At 40.8% G+C, this 26,634-nt stretch overlaps 1 protein-coding gene across 1 annotated transcript in view; it reads left to right on the forward strand.

Moving 5' to 3' along the window:
• LOC132832214 (phosphatase and actin regulator 1-like) overlaps positions 1–23,332 on the forward strand; it is a 488,261-nt gene extending 464,929 nt beyond the window's left edge. The window contains exons 9-13 of the mRNA XM_060850008.1: positions 2,552–2,607; positions 12,956–13,017; positions 22,559–22,699; positions 22,984–23,060; positions 23,144–23,332. Coding sequence (XP_060705991.1) covers positions 2,552–2,607; positions 12,956–13,017; positions 22,559–22,699; positions 22,984–23,060; positions 23,144–23,159 — 352 coding nt within the window. The 3' untranslated portion in view covers positions 23,160–23,332. The remainder of the gene's footprint in view (positions 1–2,551; positions 2,608–12,955; positions 13,018–22,558; positions 22,700–22,983; positions 23,061–23,143) is intronic.
• The last annotated feature ends 3,302 nt before the right edge of the window (positions 23,333–26,634 follow it).

Genomic DNA, 26,634 nt, shown 5'->3' on the forward strand with positions numbered 1-26,634 from the left:
AAGAACAGAAAAAGAGCTATAATTCCTAAAATAGTAGAAGTCAACTCTGAGGCAGTAAAACGTATTGTCAAAGCAAGTAATATGGGTTTGTCTTCCCCGAGGCAAGAAAGGTGGTCTGACAACTTGATATTTGGATTTCTTATCCAACCCTTGTTCATCCCCCTCAAATCTCATTGTCCTCTTGTCTTGATTTCTATGCTGAGTTTCATAAAGCTCAGGAATAATGTACACAGTTCAAGCTCAACTCATGAGTAAGAACAGATCTTAATGAACATTTTCCACACTATTTTGCCTGTCCCACAGAAGTTTCCCATGCTGATCGGGTGGCACAGTGGCTCAGTGGTTGGCACTGCTGCCTCACAGTGCTTGGGACCTAGGTTCGAATTCCCCCCTCAGGTGACCATCTGTATAGAATCATAGAATCCCAATAGTGTGGAAACAGACCATTCAGCCTATTGAGTCCACATCAATCTTCTGAGAAGCATATCCACCTAGATCCATCCGTTACCCCATCCCTATAATCCTGAATTTCCCATGGCCAATCCACTTAACTTGCACATTCTCCCTGTCACTATATGGGTTTCCTCCAAATGCTCCAGTTTCCTGCCACAATCTGGTGGGTGGCACGGTGGCTCAGTGGTTAGCACTGCTGCCTCACAGCGCCAGAGACCCGGGTTCAGTTCCCGCCTCAGGCGACTGTCTGTGTGGAGTTTGCACATTCTCCCCGTGTCTGTGTAGGTTTCCTCTGGGTGCTCCGGTTTCCTCCCACAGTCCAAAAATGTGCAGGTTAGGTGAATTGGCCATGCTAAGTTGCCCGCAATGTTAGGTGAAGGGGTGAAATGTAAGGGAATGGGTCTGGGTTGGTTGCGCTTCCGCAGGTCGGTGTGGACTTGTTGCCCCGAAGGGCCTGTTTCCACACTGTAAGTAATCTAAATCCAAATGTGCACAGGAAAACACAAGACTACAAAGAGAGGGTAGGGGGAATGGGTCTGGATCAGATGCTGTGTGGAGAGTCGGTATGGACTCGATGGGCTGATGAAACTGCTTCTACAATGTGGGGATTCTATGATCATGCTCTGGTTAAAGAAAGAGGAGAGTGGATCACTGCTGACTCCCAAAAAAACAGCACTTTGAGCCCATTTAACCATGTTCCTACTTGTAAACTTGCTCACGTTTTGCAGTTAAGATCCCCCTTTCTCCCTCTCAAACTGCATTTCTCCTCTTCTCCTTGCTGTCCTTTTTCTCTAAGGTTTTGTTTACAACTGAATCTGCATGTGTCTATGTTTCTACAGCTGCCTCTTCCTCAGCCTCTTTTCCCTCACTTTTGTTATAAGAACCTGAAATGTACTGTTCTGAACTACATTAGTGTTAGGAACAAAAGTATGTAATGCTCTTTCCAAAGTAAAAATTACCCTAATAATGTGTGACCTAACTATTAATCTTTTATGTGGAACTTTATTAAATATCTTCCGGAAGTGCATATATTCTGCATCTATAGGATGCCCATTATCCACTTTTCTTGTTATACCTGAAAAGAATTCTGGCAAATTAGTCAAATATGATTTTCCCTTTATAAAACCACGCTGGCTTTGATTAATTGTGTTTTGATTTTGCAAATGTCCAGTTATAATTTTCTGAATAATGGATTCTAAAAATTTCCCAACTATAGTAGTCCATCAATATGGCAAGAGGAAAACTGAAAATTCCTTATATACCAGCCACCTGGTGCACTTCTTCAATCTTTGGATATTTTTAATGGTGTCGTCATTATTTCATCAAAATTCTGAAAAGCAAATTACTCAAATGGGACTTGGATATATTAGCATAAAATTAAATAAATAAAAACATCTTGAAGAAATTGTGTACTTCTTTAAGTTAGTTATGAAAATTGACATATAGATATGTCATCAGCATTATGACTCATTTTCAGGGAGTATAGACTAGATTAGATTCCCTACAGTGCAGAAACAGGCCCTTCGGCCCAACCAGTCCACACCGACTCTCCGAAGAGTAACCCACCCAGATCCATTGGCCTAACACTATGGGGCAATTTGGCATGGCCAATTCACCTGACCTGCACATCTTTGGACTGTGGGAGAAAACTGGAGGAAACACATGCAGATACAGGGAGAATGTGCAAACTGCACACAGACTGTCACCCGAGGCTGAAATCAAACCTGGGACTCTGGTGCTGTGAGGCAGCAGTGCTAACCACTGAGCCAATACAAGTTATCAGTCTCAAAAGAGAGCCAGGAAGCAAGCGTGAAAGAAAGAAAATGATGCAAATTAAAATGATTTCCAAACATTGTGAGCATAATGTAAGGATAGTGTGCGTGATTTTTTCAGATGAAAAGACAGTGGGAGACTTTGTGACATTAATGTGTAGCATTTCACTCCAGGACCTGCATTGTGGATTCCGAGTTTAAGTAGTAGAGATCTTTAACAGCCAATTCCATTCATATAAATTTGAGTAGAGAATAATGACAGTGTTGTCGCAGATACTGCTGGGAACTGACATGGTGTACAGAATGATCCTGATCTTTTCACACAGGCGATTAAGCCAGAGGCCCACCGCTGAGGAGCTGGAACAACGAAACATTCTGAAACGTAAGTATTGATGCTTCTTTATGAAAATCTGATAAAATATTAAGCTCCAATGAAGTAGACATAAAGTGCCAAATGCTGCTTCTCACTGTTTGTCTAATTTAAGGCAAAAGAGCTTTGAATTTTTGTTGCTGGGAAGGCTTGTATTTTGACCTGATATCCATTTTTATTCTAATGTGGTTTATACTGTGCCATTAAAGAATAAGTTACTTCTCCATTGTTGTGAAAGTAATAAAAACATTGAGACCCGGGTTCAATTCCCGACTCAGGCGACTGACTGTGTGTAGTTTGCACGTTCTCCCCGTGTCTGCGTGGGTTTCCTCCAGGTGCTCTGGTTTCCTCCCACAGTCACAAAGATGTGCGGGTAAGGTGAATTGGCCATGCTAAATTGCCCGTAGTGGTAGGTAAGGGGTAAATGTAGGGATATGGGTGGGTTGCGCATCGGCGGGTCGGTGTGGACTTGTTGGGCCGAAGGGCCTGTTTCCACACTAAGTAATCTAATTCATGGGCATCACTTGACTCTTTGTAGTGATTGTAACAAGGTAAGCCAGGTGGACCACTTAGAATATGAGTTCCCTGACTGGGGCTGTTAATCTAGTCCAAACAAGGACCTCTGGCTGACAGACATAAACATGACTGTCAAAGGTTTTGCTCACTCTGAGAGCTGAGGAAGCTGGCTTAGTGTCCATGACTCCCCATGTGGAAATAAAGGGTCACTTGATGACAGGATATTGATCTCTATGGAGTTGCTTGCAACAGGAACTCTTTGATTGGGGGTAAGCATTTCTGGCATCATGCCATTATCTGGGAAGCTTGACTCATTCGATCCCGCTGTTGAAGATTGGGCCCAGTATATGGAAAGAATGTATTACTTTTTCTGGGGGAATGACATTGGGGCAGATTAGAAGCAATGAGAAATTCAACTGACAGCTTGTGGGCCTGCAGTGTTTTTGGTTATTAAGAGCCTAACATTCCCTAAGTCACCAGGTTCCGAAAACCTTTCAAAAGTTGACAGATTGTTTAAGGAATATTATGACTTCAAGCTTCCTGTAATTTTGAGAAAATATCGGTTTTATTCAGCAATTCAAGAATGAGTAGAATTCGTATCGGGATTTTTGACGGGGTTAAGATGACTGGCAGAGGCATGTGACCTTGTTTTAACCTTTAATGAGATTCTGAAAAATAAGTTTGTATGTGGGATTAATGATATAACCATGCAAAAGCATCTGCTAGCTGAAGCCCAACTGGACTTGAGGCAGGCACTACAACTGATTTTATCATTGGAAAATGCAGCAAATGGAGCACTTGAGTTGCAGGGTATTCCAATAGAAGCACTTCACCAGTCTGATTGAGCTTGGGAAACATCACTTGAGTACATAGATTTGCTCAGGACATTCGCTCCTAAACAGTGGGACTCTAGGTCAGCCCACAGCAAAACCCCAAAACAAAGCTAAACTTTTGCCAAATGGTTAAAATTTTCTTCAGGATCTGGGCTAGCAAACCATTGTGATGCTGCCATAATGCAGACGTGAGACAGCAAATGAGTCCCATTAGACCTAAATTGAGTTCAAAGAATCACAAAATCCCTAAAGTGTAGGAGAAAGCCATACAGCCCATCAAGTCCACACTGACCCACCAAAGAGCATCCCACCCAGATCCACCACCCCCACCCCAACCCTGTAGCCCTGCAGTCCCAATGGCTAATCCAACTAACCCGCACATCTTTGGACTCTGGGTGGAAACCAGAGTGTCAGAAGGAAACCCATGCAGACACGAGGAGAATGTGCAAACTCCACACAGCCAGTCACCCGAGGATGGAATTGAGCCAAAGCCCCTGATGCTGAGATGCAGCAGTGCTAACCACTGAGGCACTGTGCTGAGAATTCGTATGCTGGTATCCAGGAGAATGCACACCTGGAAAGTCCACTGAAATCTGTTTTGGAACAGTTAAATTGCTTAGTAATATCCAAGTCAGAACCAATCAAAATAAATGGTCACCCAGTTCCTGTGGAGGTCGATACCAATGTGACCATTTCAGTAATCACACAACTAGTCTTCATCAAAATTTGCACTGGACTCCAACCCTTAACTTTGTGTAAGACCTCAGCTAGACTGAGAACCTATACAGATTAAAGGTACAACTCTGCTTCCAGTCTCTTACAGGAAGCAGCTGGTTTAGTTACCACCGGATGCAGTAAATGGCTTGGACTCAAGCTTGATCAAGCAATATTCACCTTGATTGGATCAAAATTTTCAATTCGAAAATGGCTGCCTAAGTGAAGTCCAAATTAAATACCAGTAAGTTTTTCAGGGAAGCCTAGAGGCTATCAAAGAAGCCAAGGACATCATGAATGTTGACCAACGAGCAATTCCACGATTCTGCAAGGCATGCCCAGTGCCATTTACCTTACATGCAAAAGTAGAGGCAAAAATCAGGGGATGGGAAAGTGAGAGAATCATCAAACCAATCCAGTTTGCAGAATGGGCAGCGTTGGTCATATTGATTATGAAGCCCGAAGGGGTGGTGCACCTTTGTGGGTGAATTTGTTCTTGCAGAATTACATTTTATTTTGCTCAAATATTGCATGAATCCATGTAAGATTCTGTAAATCCCTTTTTATTAGAATCAGTCTGAACACTGGGGCACAGACAACCTCACACAGGGCACCTCACACCTTAATGCATTATCTGGACCAACATGGCACCTACTGTTAAAGTTCACTCGAGAATGTAACTTTAAGAAATTCTGGGATTTACATTTGAAAGAACTGAAACCAACATGGTCATTCTAAAAGATGGAAGACTTAACAAACAATCCAGGTCTTTTTCAATATATAATTTCAGTTATATCACACTGTAAACTTTTGCTGTAAATTCTGTGTCCTATAATCTTATACTCCACAACCACCTGATGAAGGAGCAGCGCTCCAAAAGCTAGTGCTTCCACATAAACCAGTTGGACTATAACCTGGTGTTGTGTGTTTTTTAACTTTGTACACGCCAGTCCAACACCAGCTCCTGTAAATCTTAAAAATGAGTCTGCCTTGGAAACGATCAGGTAGCTGAGCCATACTTTTGGGGACATGAAGAAACAGCTATCATCCTCTCAGGTATTTGACACATTATGATCTCAACCAAGATCTGGTATTAACATGCAATGCTTCCTCATGTGGACGTACACCTCCCCATACATATTATGGGGCACAGGTAATCCACCAGGGAGGTTTTAAACTGATTTGGAAGGGAGATGGAGCATGAAGCAGATGTAAAGTTAGGAGCAAAGCCTAATCAGATGTAGAAGAATGCCAGGCCAAACCAGTAGTTGGAGAAGACATAGGCACATGGGAGATCTGGAAAGCAAAATTGTATCTATTTTAATGCAAGGAGTTTGACTGGTAAAGCAGATGAACGTCGAGTATTGATCATCATATGGAAACATAGTCTTGTTGTAATTGCAGAGACATAGTTGAAAGCAGGACAAGACTGGCATCGCAACTTTCCAGGCTATAGAATTTCAGGCAACTTGATGGGCAGAAGACGAGTGGGGGGAGGTCAGTTTGAGGAGTAAGAAAAGTGGGGCCATTGCATTATTGATAATGGAAACTGCCACTGCAGTAATGAAAGAGGGAGTCCAGAAAAGGCCAGCTGGATAGACTTGGGAATCAAAAGTGTCAATTACCTTGACAGTCCTCCCAACAGTCAGAGGCAGATATGTCGTGGAGCAGGTATGTAAGCAAATACAGAAAAGTGTGAGAGTAACAGGGTTCTAATTGTAGGGACTTCAACTTTCCTTAACATTAACTGGGATCATCTTAATGTGAAAGGATCAGACGAGTTGGGATTTTCAAAGTGCATCCAGGAGAGCTTGTTGCCCCAGACAGTCCTGCTAGAGATGGAGAAATCTTAGAGAATTAAGCCAGTCAAGTGGTTGAAGTTTTAGTTGATGAACATTTTGGGGACAGTGACCATAACTCTACTAGTTTCAAAGTCATTATGGAAAGGGAGAAAGATAATGCAGAAAAGTGAGAATTCAGGGCCAACATGTTCTTCTAAGAGTGAAGGGCAAGAGCAGCAGGTCCAGGGAACCTTGGATTTCAGGGGATATTGAGACTGAAAACAAGAGTGCTGGAGATCACAGTGAGTCAGACAGCACCTGTGCAGAGAGAGCAAGAGTTTGAAAAAACGAAAGAAAGAACTATATGCCAGCGACAGTGTATGAGAAAGAGAAATTTCAAAAGTGTAGAATGTAGGCGATTGCTTAAAAGGAAATTAGAAGGGCAAATGGGGCCAGGAAATATCTTTGGCAGATGGGATCAAGATTTTTATAATTATATGAAGTGCAGGAGGGCTATCAGGGAAAGGGTGGGACCTATTAGAGATGAAAGGAATAACCTGTGCGTGGAGCCAGTGGATGTGACTGAGGTCTTAATGAATACTTCTCATCTTTAATCACAGAGGAGAAAGACATTGTAGCCTGAGATTTCACTTGGGATGGTGAGGTTCTAGAACATGTAAGATTAATAAGAAGAAGGTAGTTGATGTTTTGACAGGCATACAGGGGCACAAACCTCAAGGGCCTAATGAGATGTATCCCAGGCTGCCAAGTGAGGAAATTGCTGTGGCCCTGGTGGAGATATTTAATAGAGTCATAGAGATGCACAGCATGGAAAGAGAGTGTGTTGCTGGAAAAGCACAGCAGGTCAGGCAGTATCCCAGAAGCAGGAAAGTCAACATTTCGGGCCGGAGCCCTTCATCAGGAATGTTATTCCTGATGAAAGGCTCTGGCCTGAAACCTCGATTTTCCTGCTCCTTGGATGCTGCCTGACCTGCTGTGCTTTTCCTGCAACACACCTCAACTCTGATCTCCAGCACCTGCAGACCTCACGGTTTCCTTAGAGATGTGTCATACCTCACTGGCTACAGGTAAAGAGCCAAATGACAGCAAATGGGGTTCCTTTGTTCAGGAAAGGCAGCAGGGTTAGGCCAAATAATTACAGACCAATTAGTTTAAGGTCCATGGGAACAAAATTATTGGAAAAAATTCCAAAAGACAATATTAATATTTGGAAAGGCAGAGGTTCATCAGGGATAGAGCACAGGCTTGTTTGAGGCAAATCCTATCTTCTAACTTAATTGAATTTTTTGAAAAGTTGACTAAATATATTGATGAGGGGATGACAGGTAATGTGGTTTACATAGACTTCATTAAGGCCTTTGACAAGGTCCCACACTGTAGACTGGTCCAAAAGATAAGAGTACATGGGATTCAAGGCAAGTTGGCAATCTGGATCCAAAATTGCCTTGCAAATAGGAGGTTAAGAGTGCTGGTGGAGAGTTGTTTTCAGAATTCGAATCCTGTAACCAGCAGTGTGCTACAGGGTTTTGATACTGGGACACTTACTGTTTGTTATTTATACTAATGATTTGGAATGTGAGTGTAGCAGGTATAATTATAAGTTTCCAGATGACATGAAAATTAGTAGGTGCTATTGATAGTGAGGACACAACAGTGTGATATTGATCAGTGGAAAAATGAGCACAGCAAATGCAGATGAAACGTAAACCTGATGAGTGTGAGGTGATGCATTTTGGGAAATTTAATAAGGGAAGAGCATGCAAAATGAATGGTAGGTTCCTCAGGAGCATTGAGGAACAAAGGGACCTTGATGTACAAGTCCGTAGATCCCTGAAGGTGTCAGCACAGGGGCATGTGGGTGCTTGCCTTCATTAGCCAGAGCATGCAATATAGTTTGAAGGCCGACAATGTCCCTTCCCTTGTGATTAATGATGTCCTCCAGCATATCTCTTCCACCTCCCGCACCTCTGCCCTTGAACCACATCCCTCTAATTGCAACAAGGATAGAATCCCCTGTTACCCCTCCAATCTCTGGATACAGCACATTATCTTTCGCCATTTCTGCCACCTACAATCAGACCCCACCACCCGAGATATATTTCCCTGCCCACCCCTATCCACGTTCCACAGAGATGATTCCCTCTGTGACTCCCTCACTAGGTCCATGTCCATCAACAACCCACATTCTATTCCCAGCACCTTCCCTTGCTGCCACAAGAAGTGTAAAGACTGTACCCACACGTCCCCCTTCACCACCGTCCAAGGCCTCAGAGGAACCAAAGATTCAAGTAAAGCACACCTGCCAGAAGCCTCAATCACCAATATCTTGGCCCTGTTTAGGAGAAGGAGCTGTTCAATGGAAATGTCACAGATCATGGTCGTAAAATGATTTCCCTGGTTGTGAAGTCTCAGGATACAGGATAAGCCATTTATGGAATGAGACAAATAAACATGTCTTCACTCAGAAGGCTATGGAGGCCAGGTTGCTCAGTGTGTTCAATTTTTGAAAAAAATTACCCTTTTTTCCATTCAGAGATGTTATTCAGAGATGCATGCCTCTAGACAGGGTTGGGCAGAGGGCAACAGGTTGAGAACAACATGGGCGACATGGTGGCACAGTGGTTAACACTGCTGCCTCACAGCGCCAGAGACCTGGGTTCAATTCCCGCATCAGGCGACTGACTGCGTGGAGTTTGCACATTCTCCCTGTGTCTGCATGGGTTTCCTCCGGGTGCTCCTGTTTCCTCCCACAGTCCAAAAATGTGCAGGTTAGGTGAATTGGCCAAGCTAAATTGCCCGTAGTGTTAGGTGAAGGGGTAAATGTAGGGGAATAGGTCTGGGTGGGTTGCACTTTGGCGGGTCAGTGTGGACTTGTTGGGCTGAAGGGCCTGTTTCCACACTGTAAGTAATCTAAAAAACAAGAGGTACAGAGAAAAAGTGAAAATATGTTGATTTAGAGAATCAGTGATGACCATATTGAATTGCAAAGGACTATGCCTGGTCCTAGTTTCCATATTTCTACGCATTCAAAATGAGATACCTTCTTTTCTGAAAGAGGAATTAAACTTAAAAGTATGGATGTGATGTTTCATTCATACAGGAAATTAGTGAGAGCACGTCTTGAATACTGTGTGCATTCTTGTCTCTTTATTTAAGGAAAGATGTAAATATATTGGAAGTCTTTCAGAGGATGTTTTCTAGACAAATACCTGGAACGAGTGGGCTGCCTTATCAGGAAACAATGGACAGGCTCAGCTTGCTGAGCGAGGGGTGACTTGATTAAAATGTATAAGATTCTGAATGGTTTTGATAATGTAGGCATGGAAAGAATGTTTCCTCTTATAGGTGAGTCTAGACTACAGGGGCACTATTTTAAAAGTTAGGCATGTTGTTACAGGACAGAGCTTACAAGAATTATTTTCTCCTAGAGCACTTCACAACTTGCTTCTTCAGCCAGTCATTGAATACCTTTAAGACAGAAATAAGAAGTTATTCTTATTAGGCAGGAGAATCAAGGGTTATCGGGGGTGAATGGGAATGCGGAATTTGAAACACAAACAGATTAGTCATGATCTCATTGAATATTAATGCCGGTTCAAAAGCCCAAATTGTCTACTTCTGCTTTTATTCCGTATGTTCGTATTGAATTTCCTGGATTGAATTGAACCATAACATTTCTATCATCCTTGTCAATTGAGAATCTATAAATAGGCCTGAAAAATATTCAATGACACTGGATGCATTGTTCTCTGGGCAAGAGAATTTCACTGACTTACAACTTTCTGAGAGAAAAATTCTCATCACCTTAAATCAGATTCCCTTCAAGATATTATATGTTTCAAAGAATTCCTGTAGTGAAGGTAGAGGCCAGTCTGCCCATTGAGTCCACACTGATCCTCCAAAGAGCATCCACTTCAAACCTGTTTCCCCCCCACCCTATCCCCACATTTACCATGGTTAATCCATCAAGCCTACATATCCCTGGATACTGTGGGGTAATTTAACATGACCAATCCACCTAACCTGCATTTTTGGACTATGGGAGGAAACCAGAGCATCTGTCAAAAACCCACACAGACGTGGGGAGAACATACAAACTCTACATAGACAGTCACCCAAGGCTGGAATTGAATGCACCTTCCTGGCTCTGTGAGGCAGCAGCACTAACCACTTGCCAACTTTTATTCTTAAAAGGATCATTCTTTATTCTTCTCAAGTCAAATAGATATAGACCTAACCTACCCAGCCTATGGCAATCCTATAGATTGGATATGTTAGTTTATGAAAGACTAAGCCAGTGACGATGCTTGCCTAAGCACAAAGTGACATCTACCAATGGGATGGCTCCACTATCCAATACAATTATGACTAATCTGTTTGTATTTCGAATTCCACATTCCCATCAGATGTTCATTAGATAACAGGAAATTTGAGAATATAAATACATTCGTAGATCGTAATTGTGAAAAAGAGAGACTGCTATTCTTAGATTTCCATTTGATTTACATGTAAGGGGTTGAAATATATGAGGTTGTAGATCCCCACTCGCTCGACTGGTAAAACATGCTGAGGTTACTACCAGCTATTCCAGTGTTACCACACGACAGTGAACTCTTCTGTTAATTAAACCAAACACCGAGTAAAGCTCATCTCATCTAGTAATCTATTAAAATATGAGTGACAAGAAGTCCTAAATTCCACTACTTAAAGAAAATAATATCAATTTATTCTTTACCTCTAAAAGTGAACATTAAAGAACAACTATTCACAACTCTAAGCCCCTTTCTCTTAGTTGCTTATTACCTGCCTCCAACTCTATAGCAATATACTGTTCCCTTAAAAAAGTTATTAAAATAACATCAACTTAATTTCAAAACCATACAAGTGGCTGTCGTCTTTGGTATCTTTCTTCTTTCAGCTGAAGGTTTCCCTGGGTCGTCTTCTTTCTTTTTACGATGAAGATGTTTCATATGAAAAAGGTACTTTTGGTAGAGAGTGTTTTTGAATGACAGTCTCTCTTGATGGCAGTTACTCTGTCTGGCTTTCAAACTGCATGCTTTTTTTTATCTCCCAGCAACAGATCGTCTCATTGGTTCGATGTTGGCATAACAATAAATTGAAACTTGCTTGGATTTTAGTATCCTGGGGCATAACTTAAGTTATTTGGTTAAATTCAAATTATGTCAAAACAGCAACCAATTCAGGTATCTATTTCACAGACAAATGTTACTTATTTTTAATTTTCCAGTACACTCTGAGACTGCTAGCCACTCATATGACAGGTGCTTTTCAGCTCTCAGTGCAAAACAGCATTCACTCTCTCTTAAAGATACAGTACATGCCTTTAATTTCATAACACCAAATTGAGCACAACACTTTACCAATCCCTTATTCCCCTCTGGATTAGGAAATCACACCAAACAATTGCCAGCCAATAAGAGGTTGTCCTCTGAGACCATCCAGAAAGGGGCTAGGGTGATATTGAGGTTTAAGGTTATAGATGAATGAGTCTGATCAGCCTAGTGGTGTTGAAATATTGGGGAGGGGATGTGTTATGAGCCAGGCTGAATCCCCTGAAATCATATCAAGGAGATAGCCTAATCCCTAACTTATTTTGTACTTAGAAGTAGGTGTAAGGTTCTACGATCTGGATATCATTCAATAAGTCAAAGTACAGGGCTTTAAGCAAAACAAATTTTATTCTTAATCCACAGTTCAACTACAAACAAGAAAAGCATTGGAAGAACTTTAACTCTATTGAAATACTTACCAAAATAATTTATTTAATAACTACCACTCATCAACTGTTCCAATATAGCAGCATTCCATAAATACATACTTAGCAAAGGTAAATTCTGCAAAACTGATTTCCCTTAGTTGCTATGAAAGGAAAAAAATTAATCTAACAGCGGAGACAGAACTCAAGCTTTCTGCAGCAGCAGAAGAGAGTGCTGAGTTGAAAAAGATTCAGTTCCAAAAACCCCAACTTCAACAACTAAAAGCAAAACTGAAACCCATGGTCTGTGTGGGCCTGACTCCACCCACCCATGATTCGCTTGTCTAAAAAAAAGACCCAAACTATTTACACTGCTTTCTACGAAGCATGCCCCTTGGCATCAAGTTTACAACATGCCTCTTAAAGAGAAACGTGTCAGAACAAATCCCTCTTAAAGGCGCATCTCATCACAGATGTTTCACCCTTTGATGAGGATGGGATTCATTAAGGAGAGATTCCTCCCCCTGGCCAATTGATTACTTCCCAGCAATGTGTGATACAGCCCTTAAGTGAGCATTAATTGCACATTTACAGACTTCAAGTGCCCACTGGTGGACATGTGTCCAGATACTATCTCCACTGCGAATATATTTACACTGAGGACAGGGTGGCAGAGGGCAACAGGTTGAACGAGTCCCTTGTGTTTAGATACCTTTGCAAAAAAATCAGCAAATGTGTTTTGCACATGTCGAAGATAATTTATTGAAATCTATCTTTAGCAAAAAATGAACAAGAAGAAGAGGAGGAAAAGAGAGAAATTAAAAGACGGCTGACAAGAAAGGTAAGTGATTCGATTTGGATCAGATGGTGCATAAGGAATGACAGTGACACAAATAGTCCACCTAAATAACCTCTAGCATACCCAACACATCATCCCTCCTTATGTCAACATGATCTAGAGTAAACAAACTTCTATCTCTAATCTCAGCATTCATCACCTCCCATTCCTCAGTGAACACTGATGTAAGTAAACATTGAGAATTTCACCCATTTTCTCAGGTTCGACACACAACCTTCCTTCCTTATCCTTTAGTGGACTGACCCTTTCTCTGGTTACCCTCTTGCTTCTTATATAAGAATAAAAGGCCTTGGGATTCTCCCTAATTCTGCTTGCTAAAGTTATTTCATGACCTCTTCTAACCTGCTTGATTCCTCTCTCCCGATATTCCTGTAAGGCCTGTTCTGTTCTTAGCTGCCTTATGTATGCTTCCCTTTTCCTCTTGGCTAGTCACACAATTTCTCCTGTCATCCACGATTCATGAATCCTGCCTTTCCTATCCTTTGCCTTCAACAGAACGTCGAATTTCCTATTCCTTGGATGCTGCCTAACCTGCTGTGCTTTAACCAGCAACACATTTTCAGCTTCAACAGGATGTGCCAATCCTGCACTGCCGTTAACCTATCTTTGAAAGCCTCCCACATATCAAATGTGGATTTCCCTTCAAGTAGCTGTGTCCAATCCACATTTCCCAGCTCCTGCCTAATTTTGATATAATTGGCCTTGGCCCAGTTTAGTACTCTTCCCTTAGGACCACTCTCTTCTTTGTCTATGAGTGTTCTAAAACTTACAGCATTGTGGTCACTATTCCCAAAGAAATCCCCCACTGCAACTTCCACCACCCCTCGTTCCCCAGTACCAGGTCCAATATGGCCCCTTCCCTCGTCGGACTATTGACATGCTGCTCTAGAAAATTCTCCTGGACGCTTCTTACAAATTCTGCCCCATCTAGGCCCCTGACACTAAGTGTATCCCAGTCAATGTTGAGAAAATTAAAATCCTCCAAGACCACCACCCTGTTGTCTCTACAACTTTCCATAATCTGTTTACCCATTTGTTCTTCTACTTCACGCTCACTGTTGGGAAGTCTGTAATACAGCCCCACCAATGTAAATGCACCCTTATTTCTCAGCTCCACCGGAATGCTTCACTGCTCAAGCCCTCCATAGTGTCTTCCTTTGTCATCCCTGACCAGCAATGTAACTCCTCCCCCAGTTTTACCTCCCTCCCTGTCCTGTCTGAAGCATCTATATCCTGGAACATTTAGTTGCCATTCATGCTCTTCCTTCAACCAAATCTCTGTGATCACAATAACGTCATACTCCCAAGTAACAATCCAAGCCCTAAGTTCATCTGCCTTACCTACTATCCTCCTTGCATTAAAGTATATGCTCTTCAGACTGCCAGTTCTTTTGCATTCACCTGCTCTCTGCCTATTCTTCCCCTAGGTAATGCTAACTTTGTGATCCTTACAGTTTCCAGTTTCCACCTCATTGGCTAATAGTCTTCTCTTCCCAGCCCCCTGCCACATTAGTTTAAAACTGTCCCAACAGCAGTAGCAAAAACTTTTAGGATTCATCTAAATGTCTCAGTGCAATTGTATTCTGATCACTAGCCTCGTGTCTTGCTGTGCCCTGATCTTGAACTCATATTGTTCTTAAATATTAATATGGTATGTGCTCAGAGCATGCAAACTGTGCCTGCTTTCTTTGCGTCAGTGAGATTTTATAGCGTGCTTTCCTCAGCACTGATAGCAGCGTTGCTCCTTGTATTTGCTTTTTTTTAACTAATCTTGTAGCTATTTCATAGTTTTGCTCAGAGAGTGTAAAAGACCAATTTTGCCTCATAGAAGTATAGTAGCAAATCAGAGTTTCTATGGAATGTTAAAGAAAAACATTTGTGTTGTGATTTTTTTTCTTTATTCATTGCTGCAGTCCATTTACACCCACTGTGTAAATGCTGTTAGGGCAAGATTTTGACCCAGGATCATGGAAGAAACAACAATATTTTTCCAATCAAGTTAGTGAGTGGCTTGGAGGGGAACTAGAAGGCAGTGGTGTTCTCATGTATCTGCTGCTTTTGTCCATCTAGATGGTAGTAAGAGTCTTGATGAATTGTCGCATTCATCTTGTGCTTGGTACACATTGCTGCTACTAAGCTTCTGTGGTGGAGGCTGTGAATATCTATAGATGTAGCCCAATTAGTTGTGGCCTACTCTTTATTGGATATTATCAAGGATCTTGCATTTGTTGAACTCATCCAGGCAAGTGATGAGTATTCGATCACAATCCTAACTTGTGCTTTGTTCAGGTAGACAGATATTGGAAAATCAGGAGGTGATAGACAGCATGGTTGTGTGGGGGAGGTTGTGCCTCACTAACCTTTTTGAGGAGGCGACACAGATGATTGATGAGGGAAAGCAGTTAATGTTGTCTACATGGACTTCAGTAAAGCCTTTGACAAGGACCATCATTGCAGATTGGTACAAAAGGTGAAGTCACATGGTACCAGCGGTGAGCTGGCAAGATAGATACAGAACTGGCTTAGTTATAGGAGACAGAGGGAAGTGGTAGAAAGATGCTTTTCAGAATGAAGGGTTGTGACAAGTGATATTCCACAGGGATCAGTGCTGGGACCTCAGCTGTTCACGGCCTACATAAATCATTTGGAGGAAAATGTAGCTGGTCTAATTAGTAAGACAATACGAAGATTGGTGAAGTTGCGGATAGTGAAGAGGATTATCAGAAGATACAATAGGATATAGATGAGTTGGTAGCATGGGCAGAAAAATGACAAATGGAGTTTAATCCAGACAAATCTGATGCATTTTGTAAGGTAAAGTACGGTGGAAATCAGATCATGAATGGCAGAACCCTTAGGAGAATTGACGTGCAGAAGAATCTGGGTGTACAGATCCACAGATCACTAAATGTGGCCGTGCAGGGAGGTAAGGTAGTGAAAAAGGCTTTGTCATGCCTGCCTTCATTGGAAGGGACATTGAGTGTAAGGATGGACAGGTTATGCTGCAGCTTGAAAGAAATTTAGTTAGGCCACATTTGGAATATTATTATAATTCTGGTCACCCCTCTACCAGAAGGATGTGGATGCTTTGGAGATGGCACAGAAAAGGTTTACCTGGTATTATGGAGTTTGGCTATGAAGAAAGGTTGGTTAGACTGGGTTTTGTTTCACTGGAATGCAGGAGGTTGAAGGGTTACCTAATAGAAGTTTATAAGATTGTGAATGGCATGGATAGAGTGGAAAGTGTGAGGGTTTTTCCCAGACTGGAGGGGTCAATGCTCGGGAACACAGGTTGAATGTGCAAGGAGGGATGTTTAAATGAGATATGTGAGGCAAGTTTTTCACACAAAGGATGGTGAGTGCCTGGAACGTGTTGCCAGCATGGCAGACACAATGGCAGCATTTGAGAAACACCTGGATGAATACATGAATAGGAAGGGAATAGAGGGATAAGGATCCTGTCGGTGAAGACAGTTTTAGTGTGGAAGGGCAAAATGTGCCAGCACAGGCTTGGAGGGTTGAAGGGTCTCTTCCTGTGCTGTATTGTTCTTTGTGCTTTGTAAGTTATTGGCTGCAGGATTCCAAGCATCTAACCTTCTCTAATAGCCATATTTTTACATAAAATATATATATGAAATTATTTCAGAAAGGACATTGATGAAGCAGCTGAAGGTGTTTGTAACAAGAAAATAATCCTGAGGAACTCCTGAAGAGATGTCTAGGAGCCGAGATGAGTTACCTCCTCCAATTATACCCATCTTCCTTTGTGCTAAGCATGTCTCCAACCAGCAGAGAGTTTAACCCCCATTTACAATAATTTTGGTAGAGCTCCTGAATGCACAATCATTCAAGACATGGAGGTGCCGGTGTTAGACTGTGATGGACAAAGTTAAAAATCACACAACACCAGGTTATGTTCCAACAGGTTTATTTGAAAGTACAAGCTTTCGGAGCGCTGCTCCTTCATCAGGTAGCTAGTGATTAGGATCATAGGATACAATATATTGCATCATTGTGTGACACTATGATCTTTTACTATAAATTCTGTGTCCTATAACCCTGCCCCATTAACTACCTGATGAAGGAGCAACACTCCAAAGCTTGTACTTCCAAATAAACCTGTTGGACTATAACCTCGTGTTGTGTGGTTTTTAACAATTAGCTTTGATGTCAGCATGGCCACTTTTTCACTTTACCTTTGAAACGTGGCTCTTTTGTTCATGTTTGAACCAAGACAGTAATGAGGTCAGGAGCTGAGTATATAGTCTTGGATACACACAGCATGAAAACAGTCCCTTCAGTCCAACCTGTCCATGCTGACCCATTTGCCAGCATTTGACCTATATCCCTCTAAACCCTTCCTATTCATGTGCTCATCCAGATGCTTTTTAAATGTTGATTGTACCAGCTTCCACTATCTCCTCTGGCAGCTCATTTGATACATGCACCACCCTCTGCATGAAAATGTTGTCCCATAGGCCCCTTTTAAATCTTTCCCCTCCCACCTTAAACCTATGCTCTCTAGCTTTGGAACTCCCTTACCCTGGTAAAAAAAAACCGTAGCTGTTCACCTCATCCATGCCCCTCATGATTTTATAAACTTCTAATGTCACTCCTGTGCCTGCTACGCTCTAGCCTTTTCAGCCTCTCCCTATAGGTCAAACACCCCAAACCTGGCAACATCTTTGTAAATCTTTTCTGAACCCTTCCAAGTTTGACAACAGTCTTTCTATAACAAAGAAATCAGAACTGAATGCAGTATTCCAAAAGTTGCCTAACCAATGTCCTGTGCAGCCATAACATGACGTCCCAACTCTGATACTCAATGTACTGACCAAGAAAGGCAAACATACCAATCACCTTCTTCACTACCTTGTTTACCTGTGACTTTACTTTCAAGGAACTGTGAACCTGCACCCCCAAGGTCTTTGTTCCACAGCACTCTTACCATTCAATGTACAAGCCCTGTCCTGATGAGCTTTACTAAAATGCAGCACCTCACATTTTACTAAATTAAACTCCATCTGCCACATTTGTCCATTTGATCAAGGTTGCACTAGGAGGTCACGTTCTTTGCTGTCCACTACCACCAGCAGTTTGGTGTCATCTGCAAACTTACTAACCATGCCTCCTATATTGACATCTGAATCATTTATATAAATGACAAGTAGCAGTGGACCCAGTACTGAACCTTGCGGTCACAGGCCTCCAGTCTGAAAAGCAACCCTCCACCAACGCCATTTGTCTCTTACCTTGAGGCCAATTTTGTGTCCAAATGGCTAGCACTCCCTGTATTCCATATGACTAATCTTGTTAACCAGTCTACCATGTGGCTGACTGGCTTGCTGAAGTCCAGATAGACAACGTTCTCTGGTCTGTCTTCATAAATCTTTTCTGTCATTTATTCAAAAAATCTCAATCAAGTTAGTGAGACATGAGTTTTCATGCATGAAGCCAGTCCTTGCCTTTCTAAACACATATAAATCCTGTCCTTCAGAATCTGATTCAGGTTTATCAACCTCACACTGATTGTGAAATTCCGTCATGTTATGATGATCTCTGCATTCTTCTCCACTCTTGAATATTTCAGGATTGTCAATCCAAGATTTTACCACAAGGGAATAAAAGGAGGCAGGACCCAAGTCCACTCCAGTTGAAATGGGGATTAACCCTCCCCCCCACAACCAACCAAGATGTTGGCATTTTTTTTCTTGCCACCTAGTCAACTGACCTGACTCATCTGACCACACTTCACCCCCACCCCAACATTCTACCTTAGATGATCCTTTATTGTGAAATCATTATTTGATCCTGTCTCATAAACACATCATCAAGTCAAAAATAGACTGTACCCTAGTTAATTCGAGAATGTATTGTTCTATGAAATAATCTTAGTAAACCCTGCACCCATCTTTAAAACTGCCTTTGTCAATTTGATTTCTCCAATCTACTTTAAGATTAAAATCTCTCATGATCATTGCTGTACCTTTCTTACAAGCCCTTATTATTTTCTGATTTATAGTCTGTCCTACCCTGGAAGTGGTAGAAGACCTATAAACTAGTCTGCCAGTGACTTTCTCACCTATTTCTTATCCTATTAAAGCTTATTCTATGTGTTGATTTTCTAAGCAAAGAGAATTTCCCACTTCTAAGTTCTTTATTTACAGAGTTACCCACACTTACTTTTCCATTCTCAAATATTTTGGTTCTCTGTAATGGCTAATTCGTTCATTACATTTTCATTTCTATACATGCTATCACTTTGTCTATCTTGATATGTGTGGCATGTACATTCAAGTGAACACTTTTTAAAAACCATTTCCCTACTCAAGCTTATTTCCTGGTGCACTCTTATGTCTGTACACTCTGTCCCCTACTGTCCCCACTCTGATTATCTTTACCCCATTGCTACCCTGCATTACTGCCTTGTTCTCTTGAAATCTCCCCTCAAGTGAACAGCCCCATTTAGACAATTCATCAGGATTCTGGTGCCAACATAATTCAAGTGAAGGCTATCTGTGTTATACAGCTTCTCTTTCACAGCTGGTGCTAATACCCTATAAATGAAAACCCATTTCTCTAAAACAATTGATGTCATTGGCTGTTCCTCAATTTGAATATGACATCATGGATTTCTGCTTTGGCTCTTAATCATAGAATTCGATAGAACAGAACGAGACCTTCAACCCATCAGGTCTGTACTTCCAAGACCCACTAGAACTATACTCGTCCCATTTTCCAGAGCTTGGCCCATCGCCTTCAATCTTAAATGCTCATCGAAGCACTTTAAAGGTTGTGAGGTTACTCACTTTTATTGCCATAATGGAGTGGGTTCCAGACCCCTCACCAACCTCCGGATGAAAAGGTTTTTCCTCAACACCCCTCTAAACCTCCTGATTTTCAATTTAATTGTGCTTTCTAGTTATAACCCTTTCAACTAAGGAAAAAAGCTGCCTTTTCTTCTATCCTGTTCATTCCCTTCTTAATCTTATGCATCTCTGTCAAGTCCGCTCTGAGCTTTCTGTGCTCTAAAGAAAACAACCCTAACTTATCCACTCGGTCTTCATAGCTAAAGCGCTCCATCCAGGTAATATCTTGATGAATCTCCTATGCATCTTCTTCAGCACAATCACATCCTTCCTCTCCGGCAGTGACAAGGCCTAATCAAAGTTCATGTACATCTCCAGCATAATCTCCTCTCCTTCCTCTTATAATCCATACCTTGACCAATAAATGTCAGGCAATTCTAGATGGATATTTGGATATTTAGGCACGAGTCAAAAAATGTGGTGCACATCCCAGAAGCAGGAGAATCGACATTTCATAGATAGAATCCCTACAGTATGAAAACAGGCCCTTTTGCCCCACAAGTCTACACTGACCCCTGCAAAGAATAACCTGCCCAGACCCAGTCCCCTTACTCTATATTCCCCATGACTAATGCACCAAGCCTACACATCCCTGGATACTATGGGCAATTTAGCATGGCCAATTCAACTAATCTGCACATCTTTGGACTGTGCGAGGAAACCAGAGCACCCGGAGGAAGACGGCACAGGGAGAATGTGCAAACTCTACACAGACAGTCACCCAAGGTTGGAATCAAACCCAGGTCCCTGGCGATGAGGCAGCAGTGCTAACCACTGAGCCACCATGCCCTTCATCCAAAATGTGGCACACTCAACTGAATGTGGCACATTCAATGTGATATTCCTGATGAAGGGCTTATGCCCGAAATGTCGATTCTCTTACTGCTCAGATGCTGCCTGACCTGCTTTGCTCTTCCATCACCATCACTTTACTCTGACATCCAGTATCTGCAGTCCTCACTTCCTTCTATTTGGGCAAATGAGACACGATATCCAATAAGGTACTTAGATATTGAATGCATGATTTGTTTTTTTTATTAACATTCTTCCTCTTCATTCGGAAATCATGACATGAAATGTGCTTGATGGATATTTTGTCTTCACTCCCAGCCATTAAGGTATATGTTTCAGGGACAATATCAGAGTAACTTTGAAACATTTCTTTGTCATTCTGTGAAGCACTTACCATTTGAGCTTCAGTGAATTGAACCCCGCCTGGGAGATTGATTTTGACCAGACACAGTCCAGTCCATCCAAATACGTTTGATAAGGGATACAAAATACATTTTACAAACTTATTTTGCCTGAATGCTTCATGGAATTGACTTCAAGAGGGGCATTGATGTTTTATTCAATGTTCAGCCCATTGAACTTAGAGGAGATATTGCTGGCGTAATTTCTCTCCAACTGTTATGTGCATTAATACACAATCCAAATGCCAATACAGTGAAGACAACCAATCTGAATACCAGGACATTCGTTGACTTACAGAGCTCTTTACAGAAGGTTGAAGTATTGTTGTTGATGTTGTCCTGGATCTTCTTATTAATTGTGGTCTTTTATGGGGCATGGCTACTAATGTGTAGGAGGTTTCCAATATATATCAAATTCTCTTTTCCAAAATATGTTGAAGGTGGACTATTTGGCTGACCAGATCCAAGCTGATGTATGAGATTTGGAGGGTTGGAGGTGGTTACAAAGATAAGGAGGGGCAGGGTTCTGAATAGATTTGAAATAGAGGGTGAGCATTTTAAAACTAAAGTGTGCTAGACTGAAATCTAATGTAGATCAGTGTGGGGACTTGGTTGAAGTTAGGATGAGAGATACAATTATAAACACTTGAGTCTAGTTGTAAGAAAAGGATGGATGAAGGTTCCAGTAACTGGGGCGGCTCTAAGGCAGGGAACTATTAATATAAGAAAGATATTTTAGGAAAGACAAAATGTCAATAAAGTCTAATTGATTTAGTGAAGTCTGATTCAGAGCTAGTGGACTAGTTTTTCATTGTTTGTCGTTATTGCAATGCATTGGTGGAATGCAGAAGGAAAGGTGTAATATGGAGGATTGCACACTGCTTTTTCAAAAAAAAAATTCCTTCCCAAGATAATGTTTGCCTACTAGGTTCCCATTTCTTCTCTAATAAGTCGTAAACGTCATTAATGTGTTCGTGCTAGTGGTGGGCATGTAGGTGTAGGTTGGTAAAATTGAACTATCTGCGATGAAGTACAACAAACAGTGGGTGGCAAACCACCCTACAAGACCAGAAACAAACCAAAATAAGGACATAATAATGCTAACCACTGCTGACACTGTAAATATTCAGAATAATTGGAAACGTGTTATTATCCTGTGCTGTTAGCAAGAACTGTTTTTGACAGTCAATCAAATATGTAGTGCTCAATGGTTTCCTCATAGTAGGCAGTATACCTGAATATCTGACTTGTGCTGAAGTTTAAAATTTATGAGTCAAAATGCCTCCACTGGAATGTGACCTGTTTCTCCATGCATTGGTAAAATTATCTGTAAATTATCCTATGCAATCGGAAGTGACTAATGGTGTCTTAAATGAATTATGTCTATCCACTAGTAATGGAAAAGATTGCAAACATGTTACCTCCATTGTCTTAAGTCTACAATATCTGTTTTGCTTCTAGCTTAGCCAAAGACCTACAGTGGAGGAATTAAGGGAGAGAAAAATCCTAATCCGTTTCAGTGACTATGTGGAGGTAGCTGAGGCCCAGGATTATGACAGACGTGCAGACAAGCCATGGACAAGGCTAACAGCTGCTGACAAAGTAAGATATTATAGTCAAACTTTCAGAAAGATAGAAATGGTACAAGTATTGAGAATTTTTTTTTGCCAGAACCTATTATCGCAATTTTAAAAGTTCAAATTGACTGAGCCTTAACTGTTTCTTGAGGAATGAGAATTGTAAAATTTCACTACCATTTGTACGAAGAAGTGCTCTGTGATCTCACCTTAGAAAATAAGAACATTAGATAGAATATATAACATAATATAGCAGGAAATTTAAAGTCCAGTATTTCTCTAGTAATTCCAGTGCCTTTTAAATTTCAGGCTGCTATCCGTAAGGAATTGAATGAATTCAAAAGCACTGAAATGGAAGTGCATGAATTAAGTAGGCACCTAACAAGGTATGGGTTTCTGTTTTACAACATATTGAATGGAATATCCTAAATAAGTGCCATCTAATAAATATTTGTTGCATTCCTTTCAGGTTTCATAGGCCCTAGCTGTTTACTGTGTATAACCATGGAGTCTTACAAAAACCAGAAGTGCTAGGGCTGTACAGGCGCCCATTAAACCCTCCAGGACTGAACTCTTCTTAATTGCCTTTATGTATCAGATATTTACAGTAACGCACATTTCCAATTGTCTACTAATCTGCTGACCTTCAGGAGTTATCATGTTGCTCCAGATCAAATGTGCCACATTCGTAAGCCGCTGACTTCTAATACCACTATTCAGCATTGTCTTAGTCTCTCATTGTTAATTGCTTGAGATGATCCATAAGGATGAAATCTCAATCAGTAGGTGTGATGGAGCTGAGACAGCTCACCACAGTTATTTATCTAAAGGAACTCCAAGTTTCTCTGCTGTTAATGTTACTGACATTTTACCATCCTACCATTTTTCTAACCCAAACTCAGCCAACTTGCATATATAGGGTATAGTTGGCTAAATAATATCAGTTTATCAAGCACTGGTTGCAGGTTCATCAGGTTTGCTAGAAGGGGCTATATATTTTATGATAAATATATGCTACATAAAAATAAATAGGTATTAATTGGATCGAATGTTTATGTAACAAGCTGTAATGCACCTAACCATGTTCTGATTGATGGAACACAAATTACCGAATATTTCGTTGAAGATATTCCTGGACTGGTAATTGAAAGAGTTGCTTCAGTACACACATTGTATTTTTTGGAACGTTATATATGTAAGAAGCTTCTTTGCAAATGCAACTTGTTGGGTGAGCAGAATAAATGTATAATACTTATGAGTTACTAATTTTAAAAAGCTGGAAAAGAGTATTTATTGATTTTATAACACTGTTAAGGTTACAGAGGCTGCAGCATCTAATATTCAATCTGATTCTATTTTGACAGTTTTCAGGCAAAGTTTTACCCAATACAGTTGAACAGTTTACAGTTTAATGTAGGTTTTAATAGGCTGGACATAGGAAGAAGCAAATCTTTCTTTAGCTTGAGAAAAGACTGAACGTAGGCTACTAAACGAAAGGGCCTGTGTCCACGGTTACCTGACATCAATCTACGTTATATATTACTCATGCAGCTGCACTTATTAAGAAAGACACTTCCGCCCACATTAAATGCATAATTAAAGAAGTGAATGGTAGTGTAAATGAAATGAGCCATTCATATATGTATAGTGAAGTATATATATGAATATGTACAAGTCCAAGAAACGCTGAGATGGGGTCACAGTTACCATACAACTCTGCTCTGGAATGGAATGTTTTCTAATAGGAGGGAAAGCAGCCAGAATATATATGCTCAGTTATTGGAATAACCTCATCCTACATCCAGGCCTGGTTTGAGCCCATATATAGTAACTGCATCAATTGGTCTTAATCCACACCTAACTCTGGTAAAGTAGGGTTTTAAAACTAAGACAAACTTAGAATAAATTTTTAAGTTTTCTTTCATTTCTTGCACCTAATGAAAAGGAAGCTGTACCTTAGTAGAATTAATAGAATGGAAAACTTCCATTAATGTGAAGGTACTGTTTAAGCTGTCATCAAACCAATATTTGAGCCAAAACTCTGACTCAACTTATTTTTAAAAAAAATTGATGCTGTTATGTTGAGCTCCTTCAGGTTGGAATTTAAACTGTTCTTTTCTGTGTACATTCACTAAACTGTTCAGAGTCTTTCCTGTCAGTTTAAGCTCCAATGACTCAGTCGGTTTTCATGGACACATGGTTCTGAACAAACTGTATGAATTAATGTGTGAGTACCTGTACACAATTGTCTTTGTGGAGGAGTGAATGTTGTGGCTGTTCCCTCTGTGCTCTTTCAGTATTGTATAATAAAAAACTTTGATGTATGAAAACTGTAAATAACCATAAAAAAGTTTGAGTTTCTAATTTGGGTTGCTCCAGTTTTTTGTCATCTGTACATGCTGAAATTGCATGTTATTGTATAATTTAAATTACTGTCTACAAGTTTGTTTCAAATGATGTATACAGTTTCTTAAGACTAAATCTTATTTAAAAAGTCTTTTTTAGTGGTTGGCATTCAACAACTGTTTTTACATAAAAGGGGCTTCAATTTAAAGAGTTTGGTTAAATCTAATTTTGCTAAATAACTTGAGCTTTGGTCCCATTAAAAGTTAAAATAAAGGCAAACTGGTGTCTTCATTTTCACTGTCATTTGATGCAAACTTCTTCAAGCTCACTGAGTTCGAATGGTTAGGAATTGTCGGTGCAAATAATAAAGAGCCAAAGAGCACCATGTGACACTTGAACTTTGGCCAATGGAAAGTTTCCATTTGGTTCAAAGTAGCTTCCACCACACAATATATTTTGGATGCGACATACACTGGATGTCATATTGTCAAAGAGGCTTCCATGTGTGCATCTAATGATCAGCAGGATCATGCAGAACATGGAGATTGTGACATTTATCAATATGTGCGCTGGAATGTTGTTCCTAAACTTCACGCATCAACTAATGTACAGTCTCATAACTTTGCAAATATTGCATTAAATGGAATGAAAAACTAGTCTCACTATTTATTTAAAAGAATCATAAAATATTTAAAGGTCATTTGCTACAATATTTCTTCAGACTGTTGATGCAGTTTCAATTAGTTTCAATCGACCTCCAAGAACAATCTGACTGGGAATCAGCTACTTTTTTAGAGTCATGCAGCACAGGAACAGACCCTTCTACCCAATTAGTCAATGTTAAACAAGTTTCTCAAACTAAATTAGCCCCATTTACTCTCATTTGGTCCATATCCCTCTAAACTGGGAGAAAGTAAAGACTGCATATCCTGGAGATCAGAGTCAAAAGGTGGAGTGCTGTAAAAGCACATTCCTGATGAAGAGCTTATGCTTGAAATATCGACTCTCCTGCTCCTCAGATGCTGCCTGACCAGCTGTGCTTTTCCATATCCCCATATTTGACCCCCATATCCCTCTCAACCTTCCTTGTTCATGTTCCTGTCCAACTGTCTTATAGATATTGTAACTGTACTTGCATCCAGTTCTTCCTCTGGCAGTTCATTCCACATTCGAACCACCCTCCATGTGGGAAAAAAAAAGCTCCTTCAATCACTCTTAAATCTTTCACCTCACCTTAAAATATGCCCTCTAGTTTTGAAATCCCCTACTCTCGGGATTCAATAGAATCTTACCAGGCGGCACTCATTAGCTCTAAAATTACAAATAGATTCAGCTCAGTAGGGCTTGATGATACTGTTGTCAAGTCAACTGAGATTTTATCTTGACAACTCTTTGATGTAGCCATGTCGCTATGCTTTATGAAGTGTTTCGACACACTTGTTCATTTATCTCAAGTTTCAATATTATTACAGAGCTCCAAGAGATCTGTATAAATTGGATATTGGGTGACTGGAAGTGAAGGGAATGCAATTTGGGGAGACCGAGGCCATAGTATCCATGAAGGAGATATTGGCCATCTTGGGGGTACGGGAGGTATACTGATGAGTCATGCAT

This window comes from Hemiscyllium ocellatum, chromosome 34, assembly GCF_020745735.1.
Source record: "Hemiscyllium ocellatum isolate sHemOce1 chromosome 34, sHemOce1.pat.X.cur, whole genome shotgun sequence".
NCBI lineage: Eukaryota > Metazoa > Chordata > Chondrichthyes > Orectolobiformes > Hemiscylliidae > Hemiscyllium > Hemiscyllium ocellatum.